The sequence below is a fragment of the Egretta garzetta genome, unplaced genomic scaffold, assembly GCF_000687185.1.
Source record: "Egretta garzetta isolate BGI_Z169 unplaced genomic scaffold, ASM68718v1 scaffold658, whole genome shotgun sequence".
Classification (NCBI taxonomy): Eukaryota; Metazoa; Chordata; class Aves; order Pelecaniformes; family Ardeidae; genus Egretta; species Egretta garzetta.
This window is the reverse complement of record NW_009260499.1, coordinates 264,461-279,815: the sequence shown is the minus strand read 5'-3', so window position 1 is coordinate 279,815 and position 15,355 is coordinate 264,461. Positions and strand designations below refer to the sequence as shown.

The 15,355-nt window shown below is 43.3% G+C and overlaps 1 protein-coding gene across 1 annotated transcript; it reads left to right on the top strand.

The window, feature by feature from the left end:
* Positions 1-1,804: 1,804 nt before the first annotated feature.
* CDHR5 (cadherin related family member 5) lies at positions 1,805-15,355 on the top strand. The gene is made up of 14 exons (XM_009644528.1): positions 1,805-1,883; positions 2,100-2,278; positions 3,174-3,224; positions 3,575-3,667; positions 3,794-3,892; positions 5,239-5,349; positions 5,697-5,873; positions 6,282-6,372; positions 7,954-8,051; positions 8,833-9,039; positions 10,054-10,170; positions 11,097-11,169; positions 13,743-13,894; positions 14,777-15,355. Exons 1-14 carry the CDS (start codon positions 1,805-1,807, stop codon positions 15,353-15,355), a joined length of 2,106 nt encoding a protein of 701 aa, XP_009642823.1.

Genomic DNA, 15,355 nt, shown 5'->3' with positions numbered 1-15,355 from the left:
TTTATTAGAAAGAAATGTACTGAGAGCTACACAACATAGATACACACTGTAAATATTGTTTCCACTCCATTCTGCCCCTGTATTTACTGGAACAGCTTTCTTACAGCCACTAAAGAGAAAGCCCCACTAGGAAGAATTTGTTCCCACCATTTAATGAGGTTTAAATGTTACCCCTGCACCATGCTGCCTGGCAGATTCCCTCTTCTGATAGAACAGCCACTCCAACTTTCCTGTGAAACCAAACAATTTTGAAGAGCAGCTCTAAAATAAGGTGCCTTCAGCTGCGATCGTGTGTGCCTACCACAGAACAGCTCACTCCATTCTGCACCATTAGTTTTCACCATTTGTGATGTATCTGACATCTGCAAAGAAACTACTCACTCTCAAATGTTCATCTAAGCACCCATTCCCTTACTGCGATGCTGAAATGCTGTTCTCGTGGACCTCGGCATTTGTTTATTTTGGTCCATAGGAAATCTCTGCTAGGAAAAAGACCTCCTGGAGGACTTTTGGAAGGAGTGTTGACAGTCTGTATTTTGTTAAGCCACTAACGACCACCTGGCTAAAATGCAACATCTGAGAACTTTCTGAAATCAATTGGGATTTTAAAAGGGGCAGTGAGAGCAGCTGACACCTTTCTCTTCCTACACAATGGGCAAGTTGAAAACAATGGTGTTGCTTTGCACAAGTGGCCAAATGCCTTGCCATGTGATATTTGGCTTGGAAAAATTTATGCAGGCTCAGAAAAAGATAGGACAAGACTATCATGCTATCGAGGCTTCATGAAGCTGCTGAAATGTGAATATTTGGAGCCTGGATGGAGATTCTGAGGAGTATCCCTACAAAAAGCTACTGCTGACAACTGGTAGAAGGGGACATGCATTGTCCCTACAAAGTTGCATGGAAATTACTGGGCTGCAGCTGAGCCCGGTTGCTGTCTCTGGATCTACTCTGCTCACCTTATGAGGGTACTGTAGGTTGGTTGGGAATAACAACATCATCTCAGAAACGTAACTGATTATCTCAACACAAGAACTTACATGGGGCCTACCTCCTTCCTTCACCATCAAAACAAAAAAGCAGCCAAGATGGCTTTGTCTTCACTGAAACTTTTGCCTTTTCTAGAAATGAAGATAAGATATTTGAGAGCTGGCTTTTTAATTGTTTTTTTTTAAAAAGAATCTGTTTTTCAGGAACAATGTGACAGACTGCAACTAGAAGAGAGAAACCGTAAGTCTTGGGCTGGAGAGCAAAACCTGTTATAAAAGGGAACGTGGGCCCTGCAGAAAAAGCCTGGGCAAAATAAATAATATATAGGGGGTACAGTAGCATCATTATGCCTTTTTCCAGGAAATGATCTGACCAAAACAGACCTTCTCTCTGGCACAGCAATGACATAAATTTGCCTACTTCCTCCCCACTGGGAGAGGCTGGCGTATACAGACAGCTTCCCAAGTGTCAGCCCTTGTCCTCCTTCATACTCATCTCAGGGGGCTTGGCTCTGAATTCTGAAATACTTCAAATATATCCTTGTTGCTACAGAGAGTTTAGGACATGCAAGACCCAGGAACAAAGAAGGAACCGGAATTTATGCGTTATCATGTTCTGTGACTGGTAAATAACTTTCAATAAGTCATCCAATGAGGCAAAGAGGCAAAGGTTGAACTGCAGTAATGCGCACCAGCCAGCCAGTGTTTTTTGCCTTCATGAAGCAGTGAACACAGAAGACGGCACTGGGAGAAACAGGGAGAGAAGAGGATCAGCTTAATCGGAAACGGAATTTTTCAACAACTGACAGCTCACCATGGCTGTTTCTCATTGGCTCCTCACTTCTGTGTGCTTTCTGCTACCCTTCCTAACACAGGTTTCAGCACAGCAACAAGGTAAGCTCTTGCAGGAGGTCCATGACCTCAGAGGAATAACCCCCATGACAGCAGGGTGCACCATTATAGGTGGGAGATGTTTGCACTCCTACTCCGAGACAGCTTTGTTCAATGACCTTATCTCCAATGGTAACCAGAGAGGTCTCACATCCCACCCAACTCTGTCACGATGTGAATCCCTGGGCAATTTTGTGTCTCATTTTTTTGTTTTTCCAGGTTGTTCTGTCAATAATAGCAAACCAAGCATTTATGAAAATAACCCTCCTGGCTACGTGGTGACCACTATTCATATGGAACCAGGCTTCACTGTAATGATTGATCCTAATTCCCCCGATGCCAGATTTTTCACTCTACAGGGGTCCGAGCTGCAGCTGAACCGAAGTGTGGACTATGAGGTAAGCCTTTAGCTGGCAGGCTGTAAGGATGAGATGGATAATGCTGGCATGCAATGATTTTCAACCTGGGCTCTTGGACGTCCAGGGATTCGTAACCTGTTTCTAAAGGATCTGGGAAATAACTTTGAAAAATAAACCTATTTCAGTTGGGTTTGAGTTCACTGCTTGGGAGGTCAGCCCTTCCACAAGCAGAGTATTGGGAGGAGGGGGATGCATGGTACGCCTGCTGTTACCTTCCTTCAGTGAGTCTATATGAATTAAAGCAAGGGGAAGTTTTAAAACCCAAAATGTGACAATTGTTGTGTTTAGAGCTCTCTAGGACTCATGTAAAATGATCCCTGCTTGCCTGTAGAAAACACAGCTCTGAGCAGTGAGGTGTTCTTATGTGAAACATAAAGGCAGTATAAAAGGTCAGTGTGTTCAGTTAGGTTGCTGCTAAATTATTTTACCTTCCTGGAGTGCTCTGTACACAGCCACAAGCATCCTTAAGCTGCCTTTCCCCTACTGTAAAACCCCACATTTATTTGAGTGAAGAGCAGCAGACTTAACACCCTGCAGGTGACACTGTACTTGCTGCATGGTACATTTATGTTTCATTGAATTTAAAAAGAAATCTTTGAATTCACCTTAAGTGCAAGAAAATGGACGATTAGCTCTGCCAACGTGTTACAGGAATCGCGGGAAGAGAAGCTGGAATATCAGTCTGCTTTGACTCCATCATACACAAGATCCCGGTGCTGATGGATGGCTGTAAAGGAAAGAAAAGAAAAGTTAGATATGCCTGAAAACGAGCAGCATTTCTGATTCAGCAATGCATGCATTTATCTTGTACTTTGCAGAGTTAGTACATTTTGGCTTGTTTCTACAATGGCTGGGTTTTTGTTTTTGCATACAGAAAGACCCCTTGCTGATGGTGTACCTGATTTGTCGGAACACTGATGGGCAGGTGAGCGCTCTTCCAAACACTCAGCCCTGTTACAAGGTACTGCAGGGCAGCATGTACTTCCCTCTGCTCTTCCTAGGCCACAGACCAGGATGAGGAGATTTCCTTTTCTTTGTGGACATACACGCTCCTCCTCACAGTCAAAGAGAGAGCACCCAAGGCTCTGCGAGTGGGGAGGGGGTGGCAACAAACCCCCCACATGCTCTGGGCTGGCTGCAAGCTCCAGCCCCCATCCTGATTATCCCTAGGAGCTGTGCTCCTTACACCATCCCCTCTGGTCACTCTGCAAATCAGGATCAGCCCCTAACAGTCTCATTTTTGTCTTTGGTTCTCTCGCTTTACTCTTTCTGCAGAGTGATTCTTTGGAAATTTTTGTGACCATTCTCAACGTGAATGATAACAGCCCAGTATTTAAGCGAACAAATCTCACCAAAATTGTTCCTGAGGTAAGTGTTTTATGCAAGTGAAGAGAGCACTGAGTGACCACCCAGTGCTGTGGGACTAAAGAAGGGTTAGCAGGGAGAAGTCTTCAGCCCATTTCACAGAGAATAACCACAGCAATTTGGTTTCAGGATACAAAGGTGAATGCAACTATTGTAGCCCGTGAAGATTTAAGTGCTAGTGATGCTGACCCAGACACCGTATTTTATGAACTCACAACAATAGTGCCGGTAAGCATCTTTGTTCTTTGGGGAAAAAACAGTAGCTCTAGAGAAGTCTTTGTGTTTAATTCAGAAGAGCCCTGGCTTTGAGGCTAAGGTCACTGTATTGCATTTAGTTCTCTGACAGCTTCTTGGTCTTTTGCAAAAACCAAGCGTTGGTTTGGTTAGCAGAACAAAGCAATCAACATTGCAGGTATTGAATTATTTTACTGCTTATGCTTTTATTACACTGTACAAATTAAACTTTCACCTAGGCTATTCTGAGCCATATGATCTAGGGAAGTCTTGTTGGGATGGTCTGTCAACATATCAGGAGTCCTTTGTATCTCAGAGTTCCGAATTGTACTGAGTAGGACAGGGAAAAGAGTTATTCTCCTGATTGCCAACAGTGTCCATGCAGAGTAGTGATAACATGGCCAAGACCACACAATGAATCTTTGGCAAAGCTGAAGGCAGACTCCACTTTCCCCAGGTCCCAGTTTAGTGTCTTAGTTTATTTGCTCTTAAGGGGTTTGCTTGATAACATGGGAAATGAATTGTTTGTACAGTTAGATTGATGTCAGCCTAGAGTGCAAGGGCTAGAAACTAAAATAAAAAGTAAATTCAAGAGAAAACCAAAATGTATATTTAAATTTTTAAAAAGCATTGTGGAGTGAGCAGGCAGCGTCTGACATTCTGCCTCCATTACCTCCATAGCCCCAGGGATCTTAAAGGTTGTGAATAGAAACCACAAGTTTTTGAATTTCAGCTATGGCACCAAATTTACACTCACGCTGCTGTAAATCCAGAGGCATTTAGAAATCCAGAGGAATTCTAGTCAAGACATAAGATTAAAGGAAAACCAAGGCACATGCAGAAGGTTATAGAGTAAAATGCAACTTCTGTTATTTCAATTTAGCTTTACAGTTGCTTCTGAAGTTCAGCTGTGCCAGGCTAAGGCAAGTGATCTTGCCAGCTCTCAGAGGCTGAGCCATCTTTGATCTGTTTTGTGCAAGGCTGTCCGATTGCTTGGCTGTCATGGACCCAAAATCAAGGATTGTTGCTAACCTGTTGAGTGGAGAAAATAAATGAGATAAAAGATTTCATCCAGTACCTGCTGAGCAGGTAGACAGGCAAAACAGCGTGACTTGGAGAATAAAACTGACAGGAACATGAGCAAACCTTTCTGACAAGCCAGGCAACTCCAGTGTGCAATAACGAAGGTTAAATAGATCTGGCATTCGCACACTGACCCCGCCCACCACCGGTTCCCCAGGCTGAAAGGTCTGATGGGGATGACGAACACAGCAATAAGCAGCATTTCAAACATGTCTGTGATTTAATCTGCTAGTAGGGTTTTTCCTTCCGCCCCCCAGGACACAGACGGTTATTTTGCCATAAAAGGAGTTAATAATCCAGAAATTTATTTACAAAAAGCATTGGACTATGACAAATTTAACTTGACAACGTTGGTCTTGTATGCAAGGGTAAGTTCTTCAGGAGTAACAACATGCCTTGTTTGCGCCAGTCTCTCTTGACTGAAGGGTAAGTCTGAATGGGAGATCTCTGGGATGGCAGGAGGGAGGGTGGGTACTGGGGGCGGTGAATTTGGAGCAGCCTTCCACCCTCCATAATTGCACAGTGACTGTGTCCAGCCTTGCATTTAGTCTACCTTTGTCAGCAGAATGAGATAATTCACTGCTTTAGCTAATCTCACATAAACTGCTAAGTCTTACAACAGCTAAAATTCCCTGGACCACTGGCTTTTGCAGATGGAGTCGTCTTTTGGCCATAAAACTTGCATCTCACAAGTATGCTTTGCCTTTGGGTACAGGACAGGCCTGTGGGCAGCACCGCCATCACCAACACAGCTACCGCAACAATAAACATATTTATTGAACAAGCTGACACCAAACCACCGTGGTTCCTACCCTGTACTTTCATTAACACGGACAATAGCGTTTGCATCAGCAGCCCTTATACTGGGAAGGTCAATATCTCTGAGGTGTCGGTAAGAAGGCATGACCAAACTGTATCCTTGATGCTATTCTCAAACAATATCCAGATGCCATTCCCAGTGGGTAGTGCCTAATCATTTCTATGAGCTCGTGATGATCTCCAGTCATAAATGCAGATGATTCAGCATGACAGGGAGCCTTCATCACCCTGGGAAGTGGAGGTTCCCCCATCCGAAGCAGCACTGCTTGCCTTTGTTCCTGCAGCACATCACGGGAGAGGCGAGAGCTGGAAAATCCTTTGCTCTAAGGTGTTCCACTTCTGCCCTGTTACAGCCATTTCCCAGCAATAAATGCCATTCTGCCCAGACAAAACCACTAGAGCCACGCTGGGACAGGAAAATGTTGCAAACGCTAATTTGGTGCTGTAGTGTGGTATGTAATGCTTTGTCTTGTTATTGCAGACAGAACCACTCATCCTGGAGCCGGGGCCTATCTATGCTGTTGATCCTGACTGCACGATAAATGAAAAAATTGTGTACAGTATTGTTGGTGGTGAGTAGAAGTTGTCATCTTCCACAAACTGTATTGCTCATATGTTCCTTAAATTACCTGCCAAGAGGAGACACCCTCCATGGCACTTGAGAGTTGAGGGCCTGGGGATTTGCCCTTCTGTTTCTGCCACAGAAACATAACTAGATCCACAGAACATTGTGGATGAAGCAGAAGAAACAGACTGTGCAGAGAGGAAGAAAGAATTACAGTCCCACAAACCAGTGTCTATGAAATCTGTTTAAAAGGACTTTGGTTTTTTGGGAGGTGAGACATGTTTTATCTTTAAGCTTTTAGACTTGATTTTGCCAGTCTGGTCACACCACTTTCATTCAGTCTTTGAGCTGAACCTAAAATTCCCATATCATCAGCATAATTTTCATTCATTGCCAATAATTATGTTTTTATTCCTCAGCACAGTGCCATTGTCTAATCTGCCCTGTTTTAGTCTTGATTTCAAAAAGATTACTTGAATACAGTCAACTGATTTCCCAGTCATTGACTGGGCCATTTATTTAATTCAAAGGACTTCTTCTTTTCTTTTTTTAAACAATAGTGGGGTTTTGAATAACTATCAAGGCAAAGGTAGATAATACTGGTCAGGTGGAATGATCACTTGTTCATCTCCCCTTACCTGTGCCACATGGCACCATATTGTGAATATCTTCCTGATAATAAATATATTAAAGAACCTTAAATACCACTGGCATCTTGGATGTAGTGTGGTCTCCCTACCCCACAGTCAGTAGGGAACCCCAGACTGGGCATTCCTTGTCTAAATACAGCCCATAGTGCCTCAGAATGAGCAAAAAACCTAAAAATTTTGCTTATGTTTTAACAGCATAGATATTTTTATGATTCAAACACAGATTAGAGATGTAGGAAGCTGATTTCTACCCCTACATGAATACAAGAAGTTTTCTGTGTCTAGGCTCCTTTTGTGGTCAGTAGAGAGAAATAAGCATTTCCAGAGCAGAATGTAGCTCACATTGAGGCCAATGTTCACAGCAAGTCAGATAAATTATGCACTGAAATGCCATTTTCTCTTCACAATATAGGTAACAAGGTCAGGTAGAGATGTCTTCCCTTTAGATGCCTAGAGCTATTTGAGAAGAATCCCCACCTAACTATACTTTGTAGATGGGTTTCTTGCCTTTAAAATAGGAATAATCCTTCTCTTATCTCTCCTGAAATGCAGTTTGGATTCAATTAGGGTTTGGGTTCAGGTTAGGGTTAGGCAACCGGAGACTTTCAGTCCTCAAATTGCACTAGATTCTCTAGGCATTTAGCAGAATTCAAGCTGGCTATATATGGGCCTAGGCACCAGAGATGCAAAGCTTTGCTTTCCTGCCTTGTCTAGTCGGGTTCACACGAACCTTCTCAATGCTTTTTGTCTGTTGAGTCCGTCTGAATCCCTGGCCAGCACTCCCAGCCCTTGGCTGCAGGCAGGCAGCCAGGCAGGCAAGGAAAACAGCGTTATGCCCTGGGGGTGTTGTCTACTGAGACGTGAAAAAATGAGTCAATGAGCTCCAGGTCACTTCAGGAAGGTATCTGATGACTGAATAGTCTTTCTATTTTCTTTAGGGGATACAGACAAATTATTCTCAGTGGATGCAGACACTGGGAATCTGACTATGAACAAAGCAGCAACTTCTCCAGGCTCGTACCTATTGCAAGTCATGGTAAGTCTGAGGACATTGCAGACAACAACCTGGCATAGCTGGCTTTCTAAGAAGCAGCAGTCTTGATGTGACAGGAGTCAATTATGTTAATAATTAATGCCAACTCAGTTACACCCTTTCTTTTGGAAGGGCCTGGTATTTGACCAGTGTCTTATACCAACTTACATGCAAAGCTCTTGCAGAAGAGGCATTTTCCCTTATGTGTAGATTGCAACATCAAAGCTAATTAACCGAATGGGGACATCCTGCTGAGTTGAAAGTATGGAGGACCATAACTGGAAGGCTTTCTTTAGGCACGACTGAGGCTTGTGTTACAGTAGTTAATGTAACTCAACCCTAGAGACAAGCTTCTCTTTTCGCTACAGCTCAAGCTGGAAGGAGGGAGTTGAAAAGCATTCCCTGCACGTATGTATCCGGGAAGATGTGGACTCTCAGGCAGTAACTGTACTGGCCCAAACCCTCACAAAGACGAGCAGATTCTGCCTGCTGGTGCTGGAATCTCACTGCTTTGTACTGGAGCATGGCAATTTGGATGTGGGGGTTATGGAGGGTCATATCTAGACTGTGGGGCTAGACCAAGACTGTGTGGAGCGCCAACAGCAGAAGCAAGCTAAAACACAAGGAGTCCAAAACCATAAGGCCCCCTGTGACAGGCCTGCCTCAAAGCTCACTGAAAATGATGGACAGAACCCCATGGGTTGCAGTGGGCTTCAGAACAGGCCTGTCCTTTTATGTCTCAACACTAATAGGAAAAGGCTAACATCTCTCTCTTTCTCTCCAGGCCACCCAGGTCAACAACATACAGAAATACTCTACAGTCAGTGTAGAGATTAAGGTCATCGCTAAAAGTAATTATCCACCATACTTTGAAAGCAGGATCTACAACGGGACAGTATTTGTTGGTCTGGCCTCGCGAAGATTTGTCTTCCAAGCTGGTGATCCTTCAAGCCCCCTGATGATAACAGCAGTGGATGATGATTACCCTAATGTAAGAAACTGGAAATGTAGTGCATTTTCATTCTCACTGCTTCAGGCTTAAAGCAGGATAAGAAAACATGAAGAAGGGGAGGTGGGGAGAGGCAAATATTTTCCTTTAGCGTTCCATATTAAATTTCCCTCGAAATTCCACATAGATCAGAACTGCTTATGGTGTGATGTATTGTGGAGAAACTGCTGAACTCCTCTCTTCCAAAAGCCAGTCCCACCCAGGTTTATGTAGGTGAGCTGATCCACTGCAAAACTGAGTAAAGCCCAGGGTTAGCAAATACTGTGAACAGGTTCAGATCTAAATTAGGGCTGTGTGAAGTGTTTCCTTGAAGAGTTCAGGGTGGCAGGATCCCAGGTGGAGGTGTCCTCTCTCTGCCAGGTCAAGGAGAGCTATTTGTGGACTGGCCTGGGAAGAGGAGCCAGTCCAAAAAGCAGCCTAGCAAGGACCTGCAGTCCTGAGCTGGATATTTTTAACCTTCTTCCTGTAAGGATTCATTTTGAGAGTGCCATTCTTGAACAGCATACTGGGAGAAGGAAAGGGGAAGAGATTTACTGACCAGCCATTCCCATCCCACCCTATTAAGTAAAGAAAAAAGTGCTAGTTTTATTGACTCCAAGGCTTCCATAACAAGACTAGGAAGCTAGTAGAGGAATAACAGCCTAGCCACAAAGTAAAAAATTGTGCAGACCTCAGCACAAGTATTATTCTCCATGTACATCCCTCTTTGGCACTGTATTAAACGTAGAACAAGTTTCCTAAATATATCAACACAAGCTGGGAAAGACTTGAGATTTTTTTTTAGAGGCAACGCTTTTAGGATACATTCTTGAACTCTGTGCAACAGGGTGAACACCCTTGAGTTCAACCTTTGTGTCCTCAGTCCGGACTTATTTATTGCACTATATACCTGCTCATACATCAGATATATTTGACAAGTCCTGCCAATGGGTTGTTATGAAGATGCATGCAAAGCACAAACAGTGTGGTTTAATAATTCACCCTTCTGGCTTTCAGAAAGTCAACCCGAACATTGAGTACTACATAAAAAACAGCACCAATTTCATCACAACCAAAGATGGACTCATCCTGACAAATGTGATGCTGCCGTCACCGGAAACTGTAACCATTGAGGTAGGGCAACTTTCTTCATTATCTTGCCAGGGTTGTGGAAGGAAGGGGTAGTTTCTGGTAGAGAAGTACCAAGGGTGGAATTCCATTAGGTAAGGGATATAATGAAAGGACAGTCCTTGCCCCAACCATTTGCATCATGAATGTATAGAGATGGAGGCAGATGAAGTGACAGCACATTTACTCTGTGTGATACAGGCTATTTCTGGTGCTAGCTGTAAAACTGTTTCTCCAGTCCTGTAGAAAATATCATTGGACACAACCAAAAAGTCAGCTGAGGAGGTTTTAGGAGCATTTCTCCCATGCTCTGATTCTGATTAACAAAAAATGGGGGGTGAGCACGTGGGTAGGAGGTTGATGTGTTGGTATGGGTAGGGTATGATTGTTGGTATATACCCCTCACTAAAGGCTACAGCCCTAAACTTGGAAATAATTTGGTAAATCCAGTACTTATTTTTGCTCAAGTCAAAGGAAGCAGTTAATAACTTTAGACTTTCTAAGAAGCTAAATGTTCACTTTGTCCATCTGCCTGCCAGTGAGAACTGGTTCCCTAAGACTTGCCTAGCACAATGTCATGCTCTATGGAGCTATCTGAACCAGCTTGACTATAGCATTGTTTTAGCTACACTGGCAGGCAAAAAGAGGTGCCAACACATGCTGCTGTCTGCCCTGTACTACCTCATTATCCATGTACAGCACGGTGCTGCAAAGCTGTACATAAATGATGCACCTGGTTCTGGCCCAGGGCAGGGAACCTTCAGAGTTCTTCTTCCTCTGACCATATTGCCCAGCTATGATGCAGGGCTATTGTGAAGATGTGGTGAGGATATGGACAAAATACTTTGCCCACAAAGGGCTCACCACATACCTTAAGAGCGAGATGGAGATCCAGGAAGTCCTTAAGCTATCTCTTTCTCACGTTCACATAGGCTGTTGGAAAAGATATGGTGAGCCTGGAGGAGGCGAGCACTGTAATCGTGGTGGAGGTCATCCTTGCCACAGGTAGGCTGGATGCCTCTTTGTTTTCTGCTTTGTGAAGATGACTGGGAGTGGTTTCCAATTCTGTGGGCAAACTGGCAATGACAGGTCACCCACTGAAGTCTGTGGACCTGGCCTGAGCCCAACGCCATACCTACAGGAGATTCTACAGCAGCTGTAAGAGAGAAAATGCTCAAACAACATCCTTATGATGTGGTCACCACATGCCTCACACCCCACGGTCTCCTGGGACTTGAAATAGTGCTGTGTATTGTAGTGGTTTGGGGTTTTTTTCCTCATATTCCAAAGCTAAATCTGGGGTTGCTTCATGCTGTTTCGTGGGTCAGAAATAACCCCGGATATCTTATCATGGCAAAGGAAGGTTGCCCTGACACCTTGGTACATCGTTGCTCCTTTTTAGCCGAAAATAGAGAAAACTGCAACATTATCCTGTCTTATGCAGAGCAGACAGAAGCTGGCATGCTCCCACAAAGCCAGGCTTCCTCATGAGCCAAGCTGTTTTCTACTCAGGTCAAGTTCTTACACTCCAAAACTTTAAGGTCTTGCCGGAGAAATGACCCATGAGAAATAGCCATGAGGCTATCATTTGGCTTTGTTGATGTAAAAATAGCTTACGCTTCCATACTTTTTAGAAATGACTCTTAAATAAATCTTATAAATCAGTTAGATTTGAAGCTTATGAAGCTTTTTACACTTTGGATTAAGATGAACCAATATCATGCATTTTCACATCAGGATAGGCAGATAACACCCAGACTGCATTGGTTTCTACATGATGATGTGTGATTGAAGTTCCCAGCTGGGCTCTTCCATTACTTTGCCCTCTGAACCATGACCATTGTGAGGATTTCTAGAGGAAAAAGAAAGTGGAGTCCTGGGTGTAAATTTGGATTCCCTAAAGGTAGTGTCACTTCACAACTAAAAATATTGGCTACATAAAAAAATACCTAAACCAAATTTAAGGGCACAGTCCAGCTAGCAGAAAGCTAGCTCAGGTGTCAGTACAAAGAGCTGCAAATGCGCCAAATAGGTGTCCTAACACTTCTATACGTCTTTTAAATGTTGCCCTTGCTATTTAAACCCCACAAAATAATGATGCTGGTGACTATGCAAAAAAGTAGATTGAAATTACACTGAATGGCTCAGAGCCTACGAGAGGAATTGTGCTTTATTCTATGTTATAGCTAGAACCCAGTAATGGCCTAAACAGAGCCGAGATTACCAGTTGCCTGGCCAATCTGTAGGATATTTCACCCTCAGCTCTAAGAGGTGGTGTTAAGGAACGTGCATGCAACAGGTTGGAGCGTTCCAATATCCAGGGAGAAACTAGAGTTGGTTTTAGTATACTCGCCTTCTGGGAAATGGTAACTGTACATTGGCCTCTGATTTCTGAGACACTGGTGCTGGAGCCTGCTCACATGGATCTCAAGGTGAGTCATTCCACCAAGCTGAGCTAGCTTTCACAGAGGCACAGCGTGCTGCACAGCACAGAAGTAGTTAAGGGTGGTGGAGTTTCAGATCAGCAATGTGGGCTGTGGCTCCCTAGGAGACATGATTAAGAAGCAAAAATTCACTGACATCCTAAACCCTCACCAACATACTGAAGATAAACTGAGGGCGCAGTCAAATGCGGAGGGAATACTCAAAGTCCATTGCCATAAACGGGTCAGCAGGAGAAAAGAAACTTTGTTTCATTAATCATTAAACTTTAAAGAGACTAATTTACACTACAAAATGAAGCTGGGAAATTTAAAAATAGTCCTACTGACAACAAGCAAAGCTGCCTAACCCTGAGGAAGTTACTGTCTTTCCACTATAATGTTGATCTCCATACAAATATGCTTACACTGACCAGTGGCTGAAAGCATAAGTCACTCCTGAGAAGGCTGGTGTATGTTGCTACAGCTACAAAAAGGGCAGGAAAGGGTTTCCTGTCCTGGGGACCTTCTAACGCTTTTTCTATTTCCTATTATGCTTTTTTAATTTCCTATTCTTATGTGCTCATCAGTATCAGAGGTGATGTTCCACATGAAAGGAAGCTTAGCATTTTCACACATGTATGTACAAACACATCTCACTTTTGCATGCTGGTGTAAATGGGTGAAATGGGAAAGTACAAGATCCACCTTGCTTTACTCCATATGATATCTGCATGTATATATTAGCTTAGTTAAATCCTATGTTAAAAGTCATTGTCCTTTAAATGGATGCTATTTCCACTTAATGTGACTTATTGGAAGTTACAATACTCTGTGAGGTGGTCACCTTAAAAAAACAAAAAAACCCCCAAAACAAAAAAAAACCAAACCAAAACAAAAAACCAACAAACCCCTCTGCTTTCACAACCAAAAAACCAAAAAAACCAAACCAAAACAAAAAACCAATAAACCCCTCTGCTTTCACGACAGCAAACAAATGGTGGTCAGTAACATTAAATCATTGTTGCATTCTGCAGCACAGGATGCTTCTTTGCCCTTCAAAAATTGGTTGGAGCTTCTCCCACAATGAAGTGTTGTGTTAAAAAAAGCTAGCTGTCATTTTTTAGGTTTTGTAACACTGATTTGTTTTTCTTGTAGCTGTAACCTCCTCTGATAAGATATACACTGTTCAGGATATGGCTATCTTAGGTGGTACATTAGCAGCACTGCTATTAATTGCCTTAGTCTTCCTTGGAGTGGTGATATTTAAACAGCATGGAAAACCAGTCAAACACCTGATAAGGGAGAAGGTAAGTAAGTGCCTTGTTTGTACCTGACTCACTTTAAGAATTTCTTAGAGTTAGAAAGTGGGATCTGAGAAGGCTTTAAAGTATGAATGGGCTGTCCAAATGCCATACGTTTGTGTAAAGGTGATTAATCACTACTGAGACAATGCTTGCAAAGCTATCATCGCTTTGGTGTTGCCTGCTGTTGTTCTTTTCTGCCCCTTGAGGCTGGAGGTGTGTGGTAGATGATGAGCAAACATGGTAGGGAGAGGAGCACAGATCCATGGAGCTCAAAATCTAGGATGAATGTGACACATATCAAAGGTGGTCTCTGAAAAACGGGTGTCAGTGGTATAAACCACTGTTCATCCTCCGTCTATAGTCAATGGAGAGAAAGGTCCCTTCGTATCCTATCATAAAGCCTGGGCTTAGACAGTTGTCTGCACTTGAGCTACAGTCTGGTTACTTTGAAGTTTAGGGTGTAACTCATCTGACCAGATGTTGCTCTCTGTCTTATGATGGGACTGTAAGGAGCCTAGACCCCACTGACTACAACATGAGTTCAGAGCACGTAGCTCAGGTGATTAACAATAATCCTTCACCTTGAGTGAGGTAAATCCCACTCCAGAGTAATACTTCATATGGATAAGTACAAATTGGTATACGCTGCTGGTGCTCAGCCCTCCTGGAAAACATGCCTATGCTTATCTGAAAAAATCTGGAAATTGAGTCAATAAAAAATACCTCTTCTAGGAAGCTGTACCTTTCCCAGCCTTCAAATAGGTCTAACTGCAAAACAAGCTGAAACTTTTATGAGCAGGAGCTCAATCACTTCAGCCACCTCTTCTTCTCCCCCCTTATTCCTTTTCCTTTCACTACAATCACAAGGTGTCTCTCCTCCTGTAGTTCTCCAAGGAAATCTCTGAGAGTTACCAGAATCAATCTTACGAGCATGATGAACACTCAGACGTGGGCACCAAACAGCATGAGACGTCAGAAAACAGCAGTGTCCAGTCGATAACACAGGTGCTAGAGCAGCAAGCGCTTTCCTTGCCTTCTTCCAACACAGAAGAAATTGATAGCCTCCCAAAGGCTTCTATAGCTTCCACTATCAACTTTGACCAGGAAGAGAAAGAGGAAGTGGATGAAGAAATTAAGCTTGAGAAAGAAGTGAAGTCTATCCTCAAGACAGACTGGCATGCGGTGGATGATGGCTATAAAGCTGTGTGGTTTAAGATTGATGTGGATCCTGATGCTGGAAAGAGGGTTGAAGTGATTGAGGACAAAGCAGCAGATAATGATGACGACAGTGACCAAGATCTGCAGAAGAATGATGATGATGAGGAAGAAGATTATGACAAGGACTGTCACCACAGAGGGCTGGGAGTGTCCTTTGCTTCAGAGAGCTCATCACTCCCAGCTGCAGAAGTGACAGTCAACATATCTCTCACAGATGCGGTGACAGAAGACAACAGTCACCTTTAA

What these genes read in the sequence shown, in the direction of transcription:
- CDHR5 (XM_009644528.1), top strand. Translation starts at nt 1,805, where the DNA reads ATGGCTGTTTCTCATTGGCTCCTCACTTCTGTGTGCTTTCTGCTACCC. An exon ending in TCAATATCTCTGAGGTGTCG is followed by an intron (nt 5,874 to 6,281) that starts GTAAGAAGGCAT and finishes TTGTTATTGCAG; the next exon opens with ACAGAACCACTCATCCTGGA. An exon ending in AACACCTGATAAGGGAGAAG is followed by an intron (nt 13,895 to 14,776) that starts GTAAGTAAGTGC and finishes CTCCTCCTGTAG; the next exon opens with TTCTCCAAGGAAATCTCTGA.